This window comes from Macrobrachium rosenbergii, chromosome 1 (genome assembly GCF_040412425.1).
Source record: "Macrobrachium rosenbergii isolate ZJJX-2024 chromosome 1, ASM4041242v1, whole genome shotgun sequence".
NCBI lineage: Eukaryota > Metazoa > Arthropoda > Malacostraca > Decapoda > Palaemonidae > Macrobrachium > Macrobrachium rosenbergii.
The window spans coordinates 20,756,025-20,775,818 of record NC_089741.1 but is presented as its reverse complement, the minus strand read 5'-3'; the positions used below and the strand labels follow the sequence as shown (position 1 = coordinate 20,775,818).

Genomic DNA, 19,794 nt, shown 5'->3' with positions numbered 1-19,794 from the left:
TAGACGGAATAATAAAGAAACCCATGACAGTTACTTATTTAGTACTTAAGTATCGTCTCAGTCAGTGAGGTACCTCCTTCCTACCCCTTTGATGAAAAACCAACCACGTACGAAAACGAGGAAGTCTAAGGTCTGCACCAAAAACACACACTGACCTTGGGTAAGTTGAGACTTGCGCTACGAGCCTGGACGTGAACTAGCAATAAAAAAAATTGGGCACTGGCGGTAACGCCCCCCCCCCAAAAAAAAAAAATAAATAAATAAAAATAAATAAACCGTTCCGTAAAATTTGACTCTAACGGAGATTCCATTACCTACCAGGGGAAGTTCAAATAAAGGGAACAACAGGGTTCAGGAATTAGGCCTAAAGGTTGGGGCTATGGCGTTTACATAGGACAACGACGAAATGCCCAAGGGCACTCTTAAAAGCGACCAGTGGAGCATTACACAAACAATTAACACCAGTCTCATCAAACCTAGTATAAACTTTTGCATTATTCTCAGTTCCAAAATGCTCTTTCAAAAAGTGAAATGCTCACTGAACTTATTTGTAAAGGGGAGAACCGTGCTGGATAAAAAAAATCCATGAAGTTGCAAAAAACCGACATGAATTTACAAATACCCGAAGCTATGTAAGCGAATGCCCTAAATACCGAGCTACATAAGTCGAATGACAAGTCGAATGAAAAACAACATTGGCAAAACCCTCAGCTTCATTCGATCGTCCCCAGACTGACTGGAGGAACTGAGGTTGTGTCCCCTAAGATTACAAGTAGTTCTACAGCGGAACTACAGTGGAATGATAAGACGGAACGAGATACCTAACAACAGTAACGTTGTACCTTGAGGAACACCGTCTCCTTCAAATTCGTAGCTGTACTTGGTTTTAACGTTCATAACTGGCGACTTTTCAGATATGTAAATGACGTAAGGCAGCGGTTGCAGACTGTAAACAGGGAACTTGATTACTGAATTATATGCATTTACTGCGATGTGTCTCCATAAAATGTCGTGTTTACATTGTGCTGTGACAATGTACCCCAATATTTCAGCGCCTACTTATCAAATATTGTATCATCTATATGCATCATATTACTCCACTTTGATCAAAGGGTAACAGTGCTTTGACAAATACATAATTAAATTTATGAGTTACACTATCTCAGTTTCCTAATCAAAGAGCAACTTAAGGAAAGGCCAGCAGAAAGAGTTTTTATGCTATTCAAAGAATATATATTATATATTATATTTATATTTATATTTATATATATATATATATATATATATATATATATATATATATATATATATATATATATATATATATATATATATATATATGTGTGTGTGTGTGTGTGTGTGTGTATATATATATATATATGAGAGAGAGAGAGAGAGAGAGAGAGAGAGAGAGAGAGAGAGAGAGAGAGAGAGAGAGAGAGAGAGAGAGCGTATTTTCTAAGAAATGTGTAAAGCGTTGGAACTGAGTAAAGAAGTCTTGAAGTCATTCACCTCGAGGAAACCTTGTTAGAAAATTCTTTGAGCATGAATCAGACCAACAACTGGGTTGACTGATTCAATTGGCGTAACAATAAATGAGGAGGACACACGGCAACTCTACTAGAATGCTACGATATCATCTATTATCCTCTCCCACCCCAAGTCCTAGAAAAAATTTACAAAATAAAATAAAATAAAATACTAAACCCACTAGCAACACCTCTGGGGAAATCAGAGTTTTAAATTTGCCACCGAAAAGTCAATGAAATACCGCTAAAATAGGATAAAAAAGTATTATACAATATGAAATAAACTTTTATTAAATACGTATTATGCTTGTTTTTTTTTTATTTTAATTGTACTTTGTCGACTTTTCACTCAAAAATATGAAGCTCAGATTCCCGTGCCGTATTGCTGACGGTTTTAGCATTTTAATTATTCAGTTAATTTCTGCAAGGACTGGGTTGAGAATAATAGCTGACATATTGGCGATCACTTATTAGCATTCTCGCAGAGTTGTCCCGTGTCCTCCACAGTTAATACGATGCCAGTCAAATCAGCCAACCCAATTCCTGGCGATTCATAAAGGCAAGGAAAAGGTGAACTTGAAAATAAACCGTGTAAGACAGGGAATGTATGCGTCATTAATAAATGAAGACTGCACCCTGCTAATGTTCATTAAGAGGGGTTTTGAATGCCGGTCATTTCCACCGTCTCTTGCATTAACGTCGCTAATAAGGATACGCCGGGCCAGAGAGAGAGAGAGAGAGAGAGAGAGAGAGAGAGAGAGAGAGAGAGAGAGAGAGAGAGAGACGGGAAGGGATTCAACATGAATTTCATGCCCCCAAATGAGGAACGTTTCCCTGTCTAGCCGGTTTTTTTTTTTTTTTTTTTTTTTTTTTTTTGTATGGCGAGTTCAAAAGCACTTGTTTTTTCAAAAAAGAGCCTTTCCACAAGAAAAGGAAATTGATAAATCAACAGCTATAATTCCATGCAGTCTTCCACAATAAACAAGGAAAGTCCCATTATCTGTCGCAAGAAAAAAATATTTTGGTTTTAAATTGGTCTGTCACAATATGGAGTAAACTAATTCAAGTACTTAATACGAAAGTTTTAAAAAATTACCCCACCAGTACAACGACAAACCACAAAACCTGTCAATGAAGGACATCCCCCAGGATCAATTCAGATCAATCTCAATTCCTCAACCTTTGCGTAAAAATGGGGAAAACCAAAGTCGATGTTTTAAAAGGGACGGAGAATTCCTCCGGTCACGAAAGACGTAGGGGAGATAACAATAAATACATAAATCAAAGGTCACGCACGTGAAAGTAACCCACGGTTCGCATACCTGCACTACGCACGCGATTGGTTGACCCCTGTTTCTGCGCCCCACTCCCCCTTTCCGTCCCGCCCCCATCTACATCATAATAAATAAATAACGCACAACAAAAACAGCTCCCTACAGAAATGCTAAACCCCGCCTCCAACCCCTTCTACTTCCAGAATAAACACGAGGCATGTTTTTAAAGGAAACTGCTGCCCATTTGATTACACAGTAGCCACAGGGAAACTGATGTCGAAAGGAATGTTCTTTCCTTCATACTCCCAAATTTTTGGTAACCCATTTCTCTGTGGACCCCAATTACTCAAAAGGTCCTCCTTATCGTTATTGAGATAAACGAGTGTGTGAGGAATAATAGGAGGAGAAGGGGGAGGAGAGAAGGGATAAATGGTTTAGAGCAGCCGTGAACTTAAGATAGAAGATAGGAAAGGAGGAGGCAGTGGAGGGAAGGTTGGAGGGGGGGAGGGGAGGAGAATAGATAGAGAGAGGGAGATGCCCGACGGGTCAATACCACCAACGCCCCTACTGCTGCAGCAGCACCAGCACCACCAGAGTTTTGGTTTGGGGAGGGAGAGACCTTCCCTCCCTTCTCTTCCTCCACTTCAGGCAAATGTAGGTCACTGTCAAGGAAGACTCGAGTCCCCTTCTCACGATCGTTGACACTTCGATGAAGAGTGAGAAGCATCGTTCAGTGAAACAATAGGTGTCTGAAATCACGCATGTTGCAAGTATCCATGTATCTTGATACATACATACATATATATATATATATATATATATATATATATATATATATATATATATATATATTATATAATTATATATATTTATATACATTTATATATATATATTATATATGTATAATACACACACACACACAACATATATATATATATATATATATATATATATATATATATATATATATATATATATATATATATATATATATATATATATATATATATATATATATATATATATATATGTAAGGTCCGTCTGTTCCATGTGAATAGTCGCATCATGGAGGCCAAGAGAGTTGTTCTTTTGAGAGGGGGTTGCAAAGCGAGATTCATGTTCGTGACACTGTTGTGTAGGGGTACACGGCCTGTTTTGTTTATATTTTGTTTGGTTTTATTGGTTTTATTTATTGTAGATACGTAGCACCCTCCCATCCCCATTAGATATATATATATATATATATATATATATATATATATATATATATATATATATATATATATATACACACACAACACAATATCACGAACATAACATCTCGCTTTGCAACCCCGCCCCTCTCCCCCACGTCCTCAAAAGAAGAGCTTTCTTAGGCTCTATGAAGCGACTACTTCACAACGAACACGCAGACCTTTTCATTCCCTTTCCTTTTCTTATTACCCCTTTCCCAGCTCCCAAAAACATTCTCCATCACCTCTTCCTGGAAGGTAATTTGTGCATCACGCAAGACAATCTTGTAAACACATCCAAATCCCAATCCTCCCTCTCTCAATGACGATGATTTTCCCCCAAAAATCCCATTTAATACTTCAAATCTCGAAATAACAAATGAGGAAAAAGTAAACGACAAAGAAAAAGTTAAATAAAAAACGCTACAGGAGGGAGAGATAATTCCTCTCATTATGACGAGGCAACATTATCAGTATTATGACAACAGCCACCTTGACAGCGTAAACAGCTAAAAATGCTAAAATTGGCTATCATGCACCAAACCAAAGTATATAAAAAGATGACGTTTCAAACAGTCATCAAAAACTACAGATAGCACATTGATACAAACTAATTTTAAACACTAACCTAGTTCTAACTTACCATCTGTAGTTAATTATACATTGATTCTTATTTCTCTGGTTGATTGCTTTATAAAGCATCTTTACGAAGTAAAGGATTCTTTCCTCTCTTCTCTGCCCCTCTTGTGACTTTGAGGGTTGTAGTTATTTATAAGGGCTTCGAACGGCACTCATTTCCAACATTAAAATGACAATGATTAAACCGAAAAATACCCAAGTTACTTCTCTTCTCATCAATACAAAAATAGCATAGGTGAACCTTCCTCTATTTTGAAGACCACGTGAATTTCTGTTGCCCTGAGAAATGAATAACGCAGATTCATCCTGCCACCACGCTCGCCGGCACACGCGAAGTCAACGCCATGCTCTGAAGGATTATAGTATTACGCAAGGCATGTGAATTACAAGACTCAAGGAGCATGCAATACGAGAGAGAGAGAGAGAGAGAGAGAGAGAGAGAGAGAGAGAGAGAGAGAGAGAGAGAGAGAGAGAGAGAGAGAGAGAGAATTTTTTTTAAGTTACAGATTCATACATAAAAATTAGCAATGAATGTTCAGTGGCTGTGCTTCTGGAACTGGTACGTGCTATTCATTTTGCAGAACGTGTCGGTATAGGCTACACGTTCTGTTAATGGCCCGACATGCCTTCAATTTCCTTAACTGCAAAACAGCAGTTTATTTATTATACATACATACACACATCTATACTATATATATATATATATATATATATATATATATATATATATATATATATATATATATATATATATATATATATATATATATATATATATATATATATATGTGTGTGTGTGTGTGTGTGTGTGTGTGTGTGTGTTTAGATATACAGATATCCAGAACACATTAATATATACTTTTAAGATGAAATTCATCGTTCTTTCAAAATCCTCTTGTCAATCAACCCGGCTTCGAATTTTCGAAAAATGACCACTTGCAAACAACTTCACGAAGAAGTTTTGCTGAACTTTTATATTGGTAAACTGTTCACAATTAAAGGGGCGATTGCCTACAACGCTCTTTACGTCAAATGGAAGCAAAGGCTACATACACAAAAAATTGCTCAAAAAAATAACTATTTTTGAACAAAAGGCTCTTCGTTTCCAACACCCCCCCCCCCGTCCCACCAATTATCCATGTATAATAATCTTTACCAACTTTTGTTTTCCGACAAAGCAAAATATCTGACACAATCGCAAAGGCAAAAGCTGTAAAATAAATAATGTCAAAAACATCTACAAATAATTTCACTATTGAAATTCTTCAACAAAATTTCCACCCACTTCGCAACAAACAGGAGAGGAGACCTGACCTTTGTCAAAGAACTGACGGCAAAAATATTCACCAGCCAAATAAATTGGGCACTGAATCAATACAAAAAATCGTAATTATTTTGCCTCCAAGGTCTTACAACTTTCACTCGCACACCATTCCCTTTCAATGTTTACATAAAATTAAAGATCTATACAAAAGTCTAAACGATCTATGAGCAAAATTATCTATATAAAAATCTTTCCCTCGAAAGTGCGCATGCACGTCTCTGTATATGGGGACCACATCAATTCCCCCCAATCGATTTTCGTGTTAGTTGTCAAGACTACGCGGCTGTTACTTGCGTCACGGGGGAAGAGTAGTTTGACATGGAGGACGATCTGGGGGGGAGGACTGGACTGGACTGGATATAATAATGTGTAAGTGCCTACAGTCCTATGTCCGGATAAAAGATAAGGGTTGAGCACTGCGTTAAAGGCACTACCTATACATACAAAGTCAGCTGGTTTTTGATCCATGAATTCAGCAATAAGGGATTCTGCCAGTGCTCGGGTGGGTGACCACTGCGAGGCTGGAGGCTAACAGTGGTAATAACTGTAGTAGTAGTAGTAGTAGTAGTAGTAGTACTAGTAGTAGTAGTAGTAGTAGTAGTAGCAGACGGTCCAAAGTACATAAGGGCGCTCAAGAAATTCTCATCGTAACCAGATCCCAGATTTAAGTAAAATGTCAATTACTGCATGACAATTCTGTTGAGTTTTACTGTTCCTTCACAACAAAGCCCGCCTTATTTTCAATAAGCCAAACACCACAAGAATATACAGACAAACACCATAAACGACTACATGACTTCACATAGGATTAAAGTGCAAACCAAATATGAAAAAGTTTGTCGAAATGCCACTTCACAAAAGGCGGCTCCACTTTTCAAACTTCTGATAAGAATTATTGCTTTTGGAAGATTCTGCGCTAACTCTGCAACATTTTGAGAGAGAGAGAGAGAGAGAGAGAGAGAGAGAGAGAGAGAGAGAGAGAGAGAGAGAGAGAGAGAGAGAGAGAGAGCATTTCTAAAACCTTCTCTCTTAGCAACAGACAAAAATCGTAGAGTATAAACATCATTACTTACAAAATCAACGTACAGATTAGATTAGCCTCATTGAATACCAAAGGTGTTGATGAACAAGCTGTCTTAAAGTAACAGGGTACCGTTCCCCGGTCTATCTTATCAGTTCATCCTAACATGTAACTGAACTCATTCGAGGCTGATTAGCACTGCACTTTGGAAATACTTGATGCTTCATTCTGAAAACAGAACTCTCTAAATTGCATAATCATAGTTTTGTCCTTAACCACTGTTTATCGGGAAGCGAAACCAACGACTGCCAAGTCACGTGACAAGACTATCTACCTGAAAATTGATCCGGTTGGTGTTCCCCTCCAACCACCAGACTGTGGAATGATGAAGCACAAGCCTTAATGTGACCCATACTACAATTCGCATCAGAATCAGCGGAGGTCAGTTGTGACCTACCACTACTATTCGCATCAGAATCAGTTGAGGTCAGGTATGACCTACCAGGTATTCGCATTAGAATCAGTTGAGGTCAGTTGTGACCTACCACTACTATTGGCATCAGAATCAGTTGAGGTCAGTTAGGACCTACCAGGTATTCGCATTAGAATCAGTTGAGGTCAGTTGTGACCTACCACTGCTATTGGCATCAGAATCAGTTGAGGTCAGTTGTGACCTACCACTACTATTAGCATCAGAATCAGTTAAGGTCAGTTGTGGCCTACCACTAACAAAGCATCAGAATCAGTCAAGGTCAGTTGTGACCTACTACTACTAAAGAACCAGAATCAGTCAAGGCCAGCTGTAAACTTCGCTTCTCAAGTTAAAAAGAAATAAAAGAAATCGCTAGACTTTCAACGCTCAACGCCTTTTACATCTATCGTCGGATTTGCTATGCAGCAAATAAGTCTTACGACGCAGCCCTCCCTTCAAATCAAAGAGAATGAGATCAAAAAGAACTGGGGAAGATTACAGCCTACGCTTCTGCAACAGCTCTTCCTATATCTTTCCGGCCCTGATTTAGGTCCACTTCACAAGACTTTTTTTTTTTTATTATTATTTTAAAGGTTGCGCTGTGCGGCTTAGCAAAATCTGTCATGAACTGTAAACAGGAAACAGATTCCCCATCTTTCATTCCCTCGACCGCTCGGAAGTGACGTCAATCATATTTTTAGTTTTCTGTAAAGAAAACTGTTGTGCCGGCTTAGGCTGTCCGTCCGCACTTACTCTGTCCGCCCTCAGATCTTCAAAACTACTGAGGCTAGAGGGCTGCAAACTGCTAAGTTGATCATCCACCCTCCAATCATCAATCATACCAAATAGCAGCCCTCTAGCCTCAGTATTTTTAAAAGCTTTAAGGTTACATTTAGCCATGATCGTGCGTCTGGCACCGTTATGGGTGCCAACAAAACAGGCCACCACCGGTCCGTGGCTGAAAGTTTCATGTGCCGCGGCTGAGAGTTTCATGGGCGGTGGCCGAGCGTTTCAAACAAAATTATACGCTGTACAGAAAACTCGACTGTGCCGAAGAAACTTCGGTGCAATTTTTACTTGTTTATTTATAGACTTTAAAAAGAAGAAATGCTAACACTTCCTAATTAGGTTTACTCGGGTCCTGATTTCGATCTGTCTTCAATACCGAGGTTGATCAATACTTCCTTGCCTGAAAAGCGCGTGGCTGGCTATTTTTAACTTTCATTAACAACGTTCTTGAAAGATTTTCATCTGCAAATACGAGAGAGAGAGAGAGAGAGAGAGAGAGAGAGAGAGAGAGAGAGAGAGAGAGAGAGAGAGAGAGAGAGAGAGAGAGAGAGAGAGAGAGATTTATTTTTCTATATCATTTCCGGATTAGACTCTGGCTCCCCACAAACTAGTCGATGAGAGAGAGAGAGAGAGAGAGAGAGAGAGAGAGAGAGAGAGAGAGAGAGAGAGAGAGAGAGAGAGAGAGAGAGAGAGAGAGAATTTTGTATATTATTTCCGGATTCGTCTTTGGCTGCCCACAGACTAACAGACAAAACACAGGGGTAACAAGGCTGTGAAGACAGATTCAATTAAATAATTACGTTATTGAAAATAAAAACGGACAAAAATAGTTCTTTCTGTCAGAGAGTTATTACCAATAACTTAAGCAGATTGTAAAAGGTTACATATATTTGTTTTTCCCGATACAGCCGACAGTCCTATTCCCCCTCTTACGAGAGAGCATCTCTGCAAGCAAAGGGTACAAGTGTTTTTGTTATTGATTCAACATTTTAAATGTTGAATACGCTTAGTATAAACTGGACAGAATTTTTACTAAACTCCAAAGTTGAGAGCAGAGGTCAACAAACATCTAAACGAGAGAGAGAGAGAGAGAGAGAGAGAGAGAGAGAGAGAGAGAGAGAGAGAGAGAGAGAGAGAGAGAGAGAGAGAGAGAGATTCCAAACAACCGCAATGCCGCAGTTACTCAGATGATAACCGAGAGATAGGGACATCCATACCGGGATTTAAAAACAAAAAAGGCTTACAATTTCAATAATCTCGAACTGACCGTCCCCAACGTCTCATCAGACGTCAAGATGATAAACAAGGCGAAAGATCACCCAGTACATATGGTTGCCAACGGGTTGGCTATGACGTGAATCTCAATGATATAGGCTATATCGTTTCCCTACGAACAGAGAACGACTTTCAACAGCAGGGCTTTGAATGTGTCCACGTCTTGTACGGGATCATCAGCCTTAGTGTCTCAACCAAGATAGGAAGAAACCTTTTTACTTACCGTATTGAAACAAACGACCCAAAACAAAATAATTAGGATCGTCTTATCATAGGGCACCGCATTACCAAATTGGACCTTGGTGCCAACGGATATTACGAAAATGCTCGTTTCTGCACCATGCACTTATTTAATAAGGAAAAGTCCTCGGTTGAATAGCAGGATATTCTTCTCGCCTTCGTTCGTCTCGGGGAAGGAACACTTCACTTACCCATCCAGATCGTCCCTGGTGACAAACTTGGAACAGATGCACGGCCTATCTTCCGGAGTCTCGTACATGAGCTTGAGGAAGGTGTAGGGCGTGTCCAGCAGCCACTCAAGGGATTCCAGCAAGGGCTCTTCGCTTGTCCCACCATCGCCAAGGGCGTCCGTAAAGGTATCCGTAGTACTTGGACTTCCCGGAGCATCGGATGTTTCCGTAGTAGTGAGGTCTGTGGTAGTACCGTGGGTAGTAGGGGGAGTAGTAGTACGGGTAGCGATCGAGGTAGTGGTAGTATGGGTCGTAGTCGTGACACATGTACTTGGACGAGCTGCAGGACCGTCCGCACCAGTAGGGGTCGGAGTCGCAGACGTGGTCGTACAAGTAGGGTCCCCCGACGCACACGCACCCGTAGTATCCCGTGAGGTCGTCGTCGCAACGGCAGGGGTAATCGCACCCGCAGTGGCTGAGGTGGCGGTATCTGCGTCGGAGGTATGAAGGGTAGGTGGACGGAAGGCTGGTGTAGTCGGCGGCACACATTTTGCCATAGGCGGACGTCTCACGTCGGAGGGGGCGATGCAGGAGGGGACGACACTCGAGACTTGGACGGGGGGCAACGGCGGATGTGCTTGGGGGAAATCACGAGGACGACGATTGTGCTAACATACAAAGATCACGCCTGGAGACATTCAATCATCGGATCCACATTCAGAGATTATGCTTCCAGTCGACACTTGAGCGACTTCGGCTTCCCCGAAATCCAGGTCACTCACACTCTTTTACCCTCTCCTCTTGACAACAGTATACTAAGACTACATGAAATGTGTTTCAGTGTAATCGATAACAGTATACCACAGTTAACAATCACAGTCGGGTTCTTAAGGATGAGAATTATGACAGGACACTTCAGTATCAACCGCTGATTACAAACGTATAAAAGCCAAACGAAGAATGAATTACCTTTTCGAAAGAGCGGTGCCTAGAGATAATCGCTTCGCAAATTTCAACACAAGAAGGATCTAGAAGGCAACATTTGCTCCTTGCCAATTTCCCAAAACTTATCACAGATCAAGTAACAAATCAGCAAGCCGGTGTGACCTTTCAAAGGGTGGTCACGGCTTCTGACCTTCTGTTTTTCCGTTCGACTAAAGGTGTGCTCACGGAGGTTCAGCGAGAGCCCTCAAAGAACTGCAAAAATGCGACTATATCGATGAGGCACACATTTTAAACACCTGGATGACACCGGTGTCGCGATGCTAGTGGCTATGTCACTCACCGATCACTTCTTTACAAATTCCCCGTTTGGAACGTAACACTTTTTCTTTAATGCCTAATCATTTATCACCTTTCTCATGGACACACTGGTGAACACCACTTCACATCCTAGAGGCAGCTAACACTCAAGAACACATCGGTGAAAAAAACGAACACACAATCTTCGGCGTTACATAACAAGTGACTAAGCAAACACTGGAAGTGAGCACAGGCAATGAACACACGAATGAACACAAGACCCTTTCCTCTTTTGGCAACTGGAAATACTGACGAGACAAGGACGGCACGAAGTAACGAAGGATAGTCTGTCTTACGTGTCTCTCGCGTTACGTTCCAGGCCACTTACTGAAGCCGACACGGAGAGAGAGAGTGTGTGTGTTTGAGAGGGGAGTCGGGACGCACGAGGGGAGAGCGAACCATCACCTCCGCATGTTTAGTCACTGCGCCGACCCTGGAACACGGGGAACGCACTCACATATATACACACACGCTTCTCCCCTCGCAGGGGGAGTCCGCAGATACACGCACGCACGCACAAACACACAAAGCCATGCTGCACGCAATGTGTGCCGCATCACGACCAAGAAAAAAGGAGCCGATTTATAACCTTTTTTTTTTTACGGGTAATTGCAGCTAATATTTTAACTGTTGCGGATCTCTTCTAAATGGAAGGTTGTTAAATGTATCGACTAGCAGAGGGAGATCATATTAATAAATATTTTTATACAAAACGTTTCAATACTGGCTGCGTTACTCAAGACATAAAAGATAATACCTGACGGTGTTTAAAATGCCCAGTAACATCAATAATGATGTTGTGAAAACATGAAAGCCCAATGGAACCGCTTTTGTTCAACAACACACACACAAAAAATATATGTTCTTTGTTCATGACACCATTCGTGTAATACTTCAGCATAAACACCTTCCCCTCAAAAAATATTTGCAGACAACATGAAATCAAAGTTTATCGAGTTCACAGCATAAATACAGTCTTTCACGGGAACATGAACTTTATTTTCAGATATGATAATTACGTATTAGACAAATTAATATGTAGTAGGCAGTGGGATTCGTCGAATATCTGCACATATGTGCGTTTAAAAAATTAATCTGCCGGTCCCACAAGACGCCTACGGAGTAGTAGGCCAGATAAAAAGTCTAAATTAAATCAATGGACATACGGTCCTTAAACACAGCACACTTGTATGCTAATAATAAAATCTGAGTGGATATTCTTTTTTTTTTTTTTGGGGGCGGGTAGTTAAGGGATCGGGAGGGTAGAGGAGACATGACACATCCACCCTCCTCCTGCAAACCTGTTTGTCCGCCGCTGGTGGGGGAGGGGTAGGTAGGGGAGACATGACGGGCAGGCCGGGTTCCGGCGTAGAGCGCGCCATCAAGCTCGTATGCTAATAGAATGCGAACCCCAATAAAAGCAGGACCGTGCTAGACAAGAGCTGGTAAAGAAACAAAGTTAATGAAGAAGAGGGATATCCCCGTCTTCTCTTTAAAGGTGAGTACTGGGAGGGTCAAAATACAGCGAACATTCACCACACACCCTTTAAACGAAGCTACAGGCACGGTACCAACAGAAGCACGAGGGTTCACTAATAGAATAGAATAAAGAATTTGGGCCAAAGGCCAAACTCTGGGACCTATGAGGTCATTCAGCGATTAGAGGGAAATTGCCAGTAGGAGCGTTTGAAAGGTGTAACAGGAGTTAAACCTCGCAGTTGCACTATGAAACAATTGTTAGAGAGGGTGGAAATCAGATGGAAGAAAGAGAATATGAATGGAGGCAAAGTAAAAGGAATGAAAGAGGTTGCAGCTAGGGGACGAAGGGACGCTGCATAGAGACACTCAAGTAATGCCTACAGTGCACCACGTTAGGTGTGTTCGGCGTCATCTACAGGCCCACTTCAAGACGATCAAACGAGACTTCCAATGAACTGTCGGCTGGCCTAGGTCCTTCAGTGTCATGTGGTTTCTGGACTCTGATATTCCGAATGTAAAACCTTTGTCATATTGCTCCTGCACTCGTGAGAATCTATCAGCGACACCTGACATTTGTTTCCTTATGACTTCCACTGGAAATCTGAACATGTAAATCTGCAAGAAAAACTGGCTTTGTAGTCTGATACTCTAAATGCAAATTTTTTTTTCCACACGTCATTCTAAAATGAAAGTACGGCGCCAAAACGGGTTAAATTTTCACTGGATTGTCACAATTCGAAACTCCTGTGTAAAAACTAATCAACTTGAAGAAAATACACAATTAAACCTAAAGGCTTTGTTAACATAAAATTAAGCCTAAAGGCTTGTAACAAGTTCAAACCTTACTGGCGTTCAGTAACAAAATTGTCGAAAAAATATGAATTTGAAGATAAACATACCGTACGCCCTCAACTCTGACTTCTTTCTTGGACAAACCCCTTTAAGAATTCAAGTCTTGACCTTCAAGATTTCGACATTTATAAACAACTTCCAAACGCGTTGCAACAACATGCACGCCCAATAGAAGGCAAGTCAAGACTAACGCCACTCGTGAGAGCTTTCATTTCGTGAGAAATTGACGACACGCGACCTTCAGAACTGGATATTACTAATTACATTTCGGTCAATACTGAAAAAAATTGGGAAACCGATTTAAATAAAGCTTCAAGGCAATTAGGCTGTAGAGCTCAATCCATGGGACTGCTGTAAATGGAAATAAAACAATAGCAAACAGAAGACTATAATGAAATTACCAATTAAGGCAGTAATGCGGATCAGTACCATCGCGGGAGGAGGAGGAGGAGGAGGAGGAGGAGGAGGAGGAGGAGGAGGAGGGGGAAGCACGGAACGGTACAGTTGCATGACAATACATCAAACTTTGGGTAATCACGAATTTCTAACCCAATTGTTTACGTTGAAAGAGAAAAAACGTTCAGCATCAACAGCGAGCTGCCAATACCCGAAATAATTATGACTTGTTATATAAAGTAGGGTACTTAGTTATAATGAGGTCACAATATTCTTTCGATAATTGCAAAACATAAAGGATGGCAAATATTGTTTGCATAGGATCCAACAACAAGGCATGTCAAATTTCAAATATAATTTACATGAAATAATTTCAGACGTCAATATGATTGGGGAAAATATTCACAGAATTCATATCACAACACAATAAAAACAGTGTTTTTGGGACAGCATAACAAACGCGCGACATTTACACGTCGAATATAAAAATAGGCCATTTCCAAGGACATCAAGTATATGACATTTCCAAATATAACACGAACACATCTCTGGGACAGTGCAACAGACATTTGGACAGATTTAGAGAATCATTTGTTTTGCATGATCTTTGATTTGGCCACGTGTAGTATCACAGGCTGTTCCAAGAATAATCACCGTATTACAATTTTAATTTTAGAACAATCAACGTATCAGAGAATTCATTTCAAAACAACTAGCGCAAGAGACTTTTAACCGTAGAATAATTACGGCATGTGAATATCGCCCGTAGACCAATTACACAAAGAAAATATTATTTACTATTTTCATAATATTTCATAACAATTACCATGTGAGATGATTAATTTTAAAAGAAACTGCTGCAGGAGAATATTAATTTTCATAGTGTCAAAAGGCAAAAGTCTAATTAAGAAGTCAGACAATACCAAGACCTTGAACTTAGAACAACTCAAAAATGAAGAAATCTTGTGTATCTACAGCAAGGAGCCAATTAGAAAACAAGATTATCAATCTTCATAATGTCAATTTGGATTTGCCTCGGAAATTACACGGGTATTACAACAGAAAAGGATCAATAAGTCTCACGAGTCTAATAAAGGGGCGATTCTAATTTAAGGATTATTGCGAGGGATCTTTCGTTGGACGAGAATCAGACACGATTAGAATAAAAAGAAAAATGACACGCGTGTGGAATCGAGAAATAGGGAACAAATTACAAGAAGACTTGACATGTAATTAATTTGGGCAGAGAATCTGAACTAATTAGAGCAAAGTATCTGCCCACAATTAGAACAGAGAATCTGACAGGTAATTAGCGCAGAGAATCTGACACAACTAGAGCAGAGAATCTGACACACAATTAGAGAAGAGAACCTGACACAAGTAGAGCAGAGAATCTGCACACAAATAGAGTAGAAATTTGACACGTAATTAGATGAGAGAAACCAACACAATTAGAGCAGAAAATTTGAAATGTGACTGGAGCAGAGAATCTGACACACAATTGAGAGCAGAATATTTGAAACGTGATTAGAGCAGAGAATCTGACATCCAATTAGAGCAGAAAATCTGACACTGATTACAGCAGATAATCTGCAACACAATTAGAGCAGAAAATTTGACAAGTGATTAGAGGAGAGAATCTGACATCCAATCAGAGCAGAAAATCTGACACGTGATTAGAGCAGAAATCTGACACACGATTAGAGCTGAGAATCTAACAAACAATATCTGGAACAGAATCAGAGCAGGGTACGAAACTTGAATAAAATTTTTCAGCCAAACTTTCCGCTGGTTCCAAACAGCGGAAAAAGAAGAGCATCCGTATTCTGTTAGCGGACCACGGTGATACATCGCCGGTATCTGGCATTGATCTGTTACATCATTAACCACAAAAATGTGAAATCTGGCCTTGCAACGTAATGAATAATGTTTGAGGGAGAATGAAAAGGCTGCTAAATCTGACGACATACCTGGGCAGGCTTTACCTGTCTATGCGCAGGTGTACCTGGTTTCCATTTACAAGATTTATTTGGAGTTTGATTGGGGAAGTGCGCTTGCAAAACAAATTTGTCTAAATCACATTAAAAATTTTCAATGAACAAACGAAGAGTTAAATATGTCAAAAGCCTAATAACTGAATGACAAATGATACCGACAAACCTGTGAAATGACTCGGATGTAATTTCTTCATAGGAACAATTTTCTTTCTGAACAAGAAGCAAATCTGTTATCTACAAGAAGGTATAAAAATGTTGAGGTATTATCAAATTTACTCTCTGGGCCCATTCCTCACAATATTCTCTCGCTCTCTCTCTCTCTCTCTCTCTCTCTCTCTCTCTCTCTCTCTCTCTCTCTCTCTCTCTCTCTCTCTCTCTCTCTCTCTCTCTCTCTCCAGCTTTACACTGAAGATCCCACGACCACGATATAAGAGCAACAGCATTCAGGCTTGGCAATCGGCCCAAGGCAAAACCTAAAATTCATCTGGAGTTCTTTGTTTACATTCCAACTCTGAACCTAAGACTTTGTCTTTTCAAGTTTAGATAATAAAAACACCATTATATATTCCTGACCAGCTTCAGTCTTTTTCTAATCCACAAAATCTTCTGCCTTTCAAGAGCCACATCGACAGCTTCCATTTGAGTTAAACCTTCATGACTTAATCTTTTTATTTATTTATTTAGGTTATATGTTTATTTATTTATTTATGGGTGACATCGATAATGGAACTGGATGGCTAGGCTTCGTTTTTCCCATTGAAAAAGACAAGGGATTTAATCCTAGCAAATGTAAGCAAAACCACAAGGCAAAAGGGAAAACACAATATGGGGAGAATAAATATATCTAGACTACACATAGAAATCGAATTAAAACAATGTACTGGAAACAGTAGCACAAATGAAAATGTAAAATTATACATCAAAACACCTCTTACAAGGAAAAATATGCACAAATACACCGGAGTATTACATAAAAAAAAAAAAATCGCACGCTAGATATGGAAAAAACCTTTGCTTGGAAAAAATTACGACATAAGATTGGTCTTTTGATGTCTTTCTTCGTGAGTATTTTTACGTCTCAAGAGCAACTACTGGCTGTTAAGTGCATTGCAACACGAGCCATACTGTCACACTGTCCGCCCGTGCCTCTTTTGGGATGACCTTCGAGCAGTTTGTAGAATGATCAATCGCTACTATGTACCAGACAATTATACGGCCAAGTGAGGTAGTTTTGCCCAGTAACTCTCTAACATTACTTAGTGACAAAATCTCGAGGCAAGCACAAAAAATATACGGCATTTCTAGCAAAAATTACCCTACTGCTACTATTAGGGACCTATCCACGACCACACAGGTTAATTCGCACCTGTTTTGGCGAACTGGCGTGTCCCATTTTTTTATATTGTCTCAGTTTTTGATAGTCCATAACATAAAAAAAATATAAAAAAATTAGCTGTCTCAGTTGTTACATTTTCCAAACAAACTCCTCAAAATGAACCAATTAGAAGCTCTGAATAATATCAATATCTTTGAAGCCAAGTGAAGAAAAACTGGCTTACGCCAGTTCCTCAAAAATAAAGCCAAGGACATCTGTAATTGAGCTATTTCGCTTAATGAGAGAGAATATAACTATCTGACTCTTAAAAAAAAGGCTTATGAATACAAATTCCGTACTACGATGCAACTCTCTGCCTGCCTCTCTCTCTCTCTCTCTCCCCCTTCTTCTCAATATCCAATACAAATAACGACCGATCCCAGACTAGGGAGGTACCTGGAGGAGGCCTCCAAGGGCAAGCCCCATCCCGGTGGGGTGGAACCAATCTACAGGTAATCCACAGGGTTTCTCTCTCTCTCGAGCGCACTTACCCTAACAACGCACACCACCTAAAGGAAAGATTCTGGGAACAGGAGAGGCACCAGTTTAACGGCTTTCTCCGCGAATGTCAGACATCTTTCCCTACTGAGTCTTAGCACTCTCCTAGGCCCGCGTTCGATTCTCCGTCCGGCCTCTGAAGAATTAGAGGAATTTATTTCTGGTGAAAGAAATTTATTTCTCGCTATAATTTGGTTCGGATTCCACAATAAGCTGTAGGTCCCGTTGCTAGGTAACCAATTGGTTCTTAGACACGTAAAATAAGTCTAATCCTTCGGGCCAGCCCTAGGAGAGCTGTTAATCAGCTCAGTGGTCTGGTTAAACTGCAGTATACCTTTTTTTTCCCAGCTGTCAAGTTTTCGTTTCCTAGCTTGAGAATAGAATAGAATATAAAATTCAGGCCCAAGGCAAAGCGCTGGGACGACCTGTGAGGTCATTCAGCGCTGAAACTGCAATTGACAGTAAAACGTGTGAAATGTGTAACAGGGGGAAAACTTCGCAGTTGCACTATGAAATAATTTTTGGCAAGATGGAAGATGGAAGGAAGATTATGAATGGGGGTACAGTAAAAGGAACGAAAGGAGTTGCAGCTAAGGGCCGAAGGGACGCTGCAAAGAACCTGAAGCAATGCCTACAGTGCACCGCATGCGGTACACTGACGGTACTAACCCCCATGGAATTTCCTAGCATGAGATTTCGTCATACAAATTTACCCGCGTTAAACATCTTCAACATACGACGTTTGAGAAGCTCACATCAGTCAATCCGTCAATCCGCCTGACATGAAAAGGATAATCATGCATAATTTGTTAGGTAGCCAACACAGATATACAGTACATAAACTATTCGGCAGTGGTGTCATAAGAGCCTTCGGTAGGCTTAAATACAAGGCAACTGGCCAACGAAATGTCAGGTCAAAGTAAGAAAGACAAAAAATGACCTTCTCACAGCCATATATAATATTGATAAGCTACATGACTACGGTATAGTTAGGCCTACCCCGAAACATGACTTATATAAGACGGCATGTGAGGCAAGTGTCCTGAATGGTATGACGAAATCTTTCTAAATGGTAGGAGCTTTATTCAAGGAATTTCAATAATACAATATATACACCAATCAGCACGATACTACAAAACAGTACAAAAAAAAAATTGCCTTCAAAACATCCAAATAACACAACTACCAGCTTCAGAAGTATGTTCCCGGAGTGAAAAAAAAAATCAATATTAATATTTCGAAACAACGCCATTTGGTGAGAAGCCAAGGAAGAGAGAGAGAGAGAGAGAGAGAGAGAGAGAGAGAGAGAGAGAGAGAGAGAGAGAGAGAGAGAGAGAGAGAGAGAGAGAATTAATATCAGGCATAATATCCTTAGACCATCGCAGTTTTACATTATTGCAGACACTGCATTTAAAATATTTTATAAAAATAAACACCCTGATTCGAGCTTGAAGGCAATTCCTCTGAAAAAGCAAAAAAAACTATCACATATTATACACTGACTTATTCATTATGGTACTGTTACACTGCGACTCAATGAACGCAAAACATCAATATTTATAGAGTACAAACCACACCAAGGGCAAGCAATGCAGTTCCAAGCTCGGGACATGGAAGGGAAACCAGGTTCTATTTTTGAAAGGCTAAGCAGAGGTAACCAGTTTCCCCGTCGGTTTCTTGCCAACAATTTAATCATATGAACGGAACCATTCGTTTGTTATTAATGGATTATTCGGTATATATATATATATATATATATATATATATATATATATATATATATATATATATATATATATATATATATATATATATATATATATATATATATATACAGTATATATGATTGCAATCACTTTTGTACGTGATTCATTTATCGCACATTACCACAGGTGAAAAATAAGAGACGGGGTGTAGGTCCTGACCGGTT

At 39.9% G+C, this 19,794-nt stretch overlaps 1 protein-coding gene across 7 annotated transcripts in view; it reads right to left on the bottom strand.

The window, feature by feature from the left end:
- SCaMC (Short Calcium-binding Mitochondrial Carrier) overlaps positions 1-19,794 on the bottom strand; it is a 228,344-nt gene that overhangs the window by 12,372 nt on the left and 196,178 nt on the right. The window contains exon 1 of one of the 7 annotated variants that reach the window (XM_067105849.1): positions 9,987-11,675. The exons of the other annotated variants lie outside the window; for them this stretch is intronic. Within the exon in view, the coding sequence (XP_066961950.1) occupies positions 9,987-10,522 (536 nt within the window). The 5' untranslated portion in view covers positions 10,523-11,675. Of the gene's footprint in view, positions 1-9,986; positions 11,676-19,794 lie in introns of those variants that run through there. 7 annotated transcript variants of the gene reach the window in all.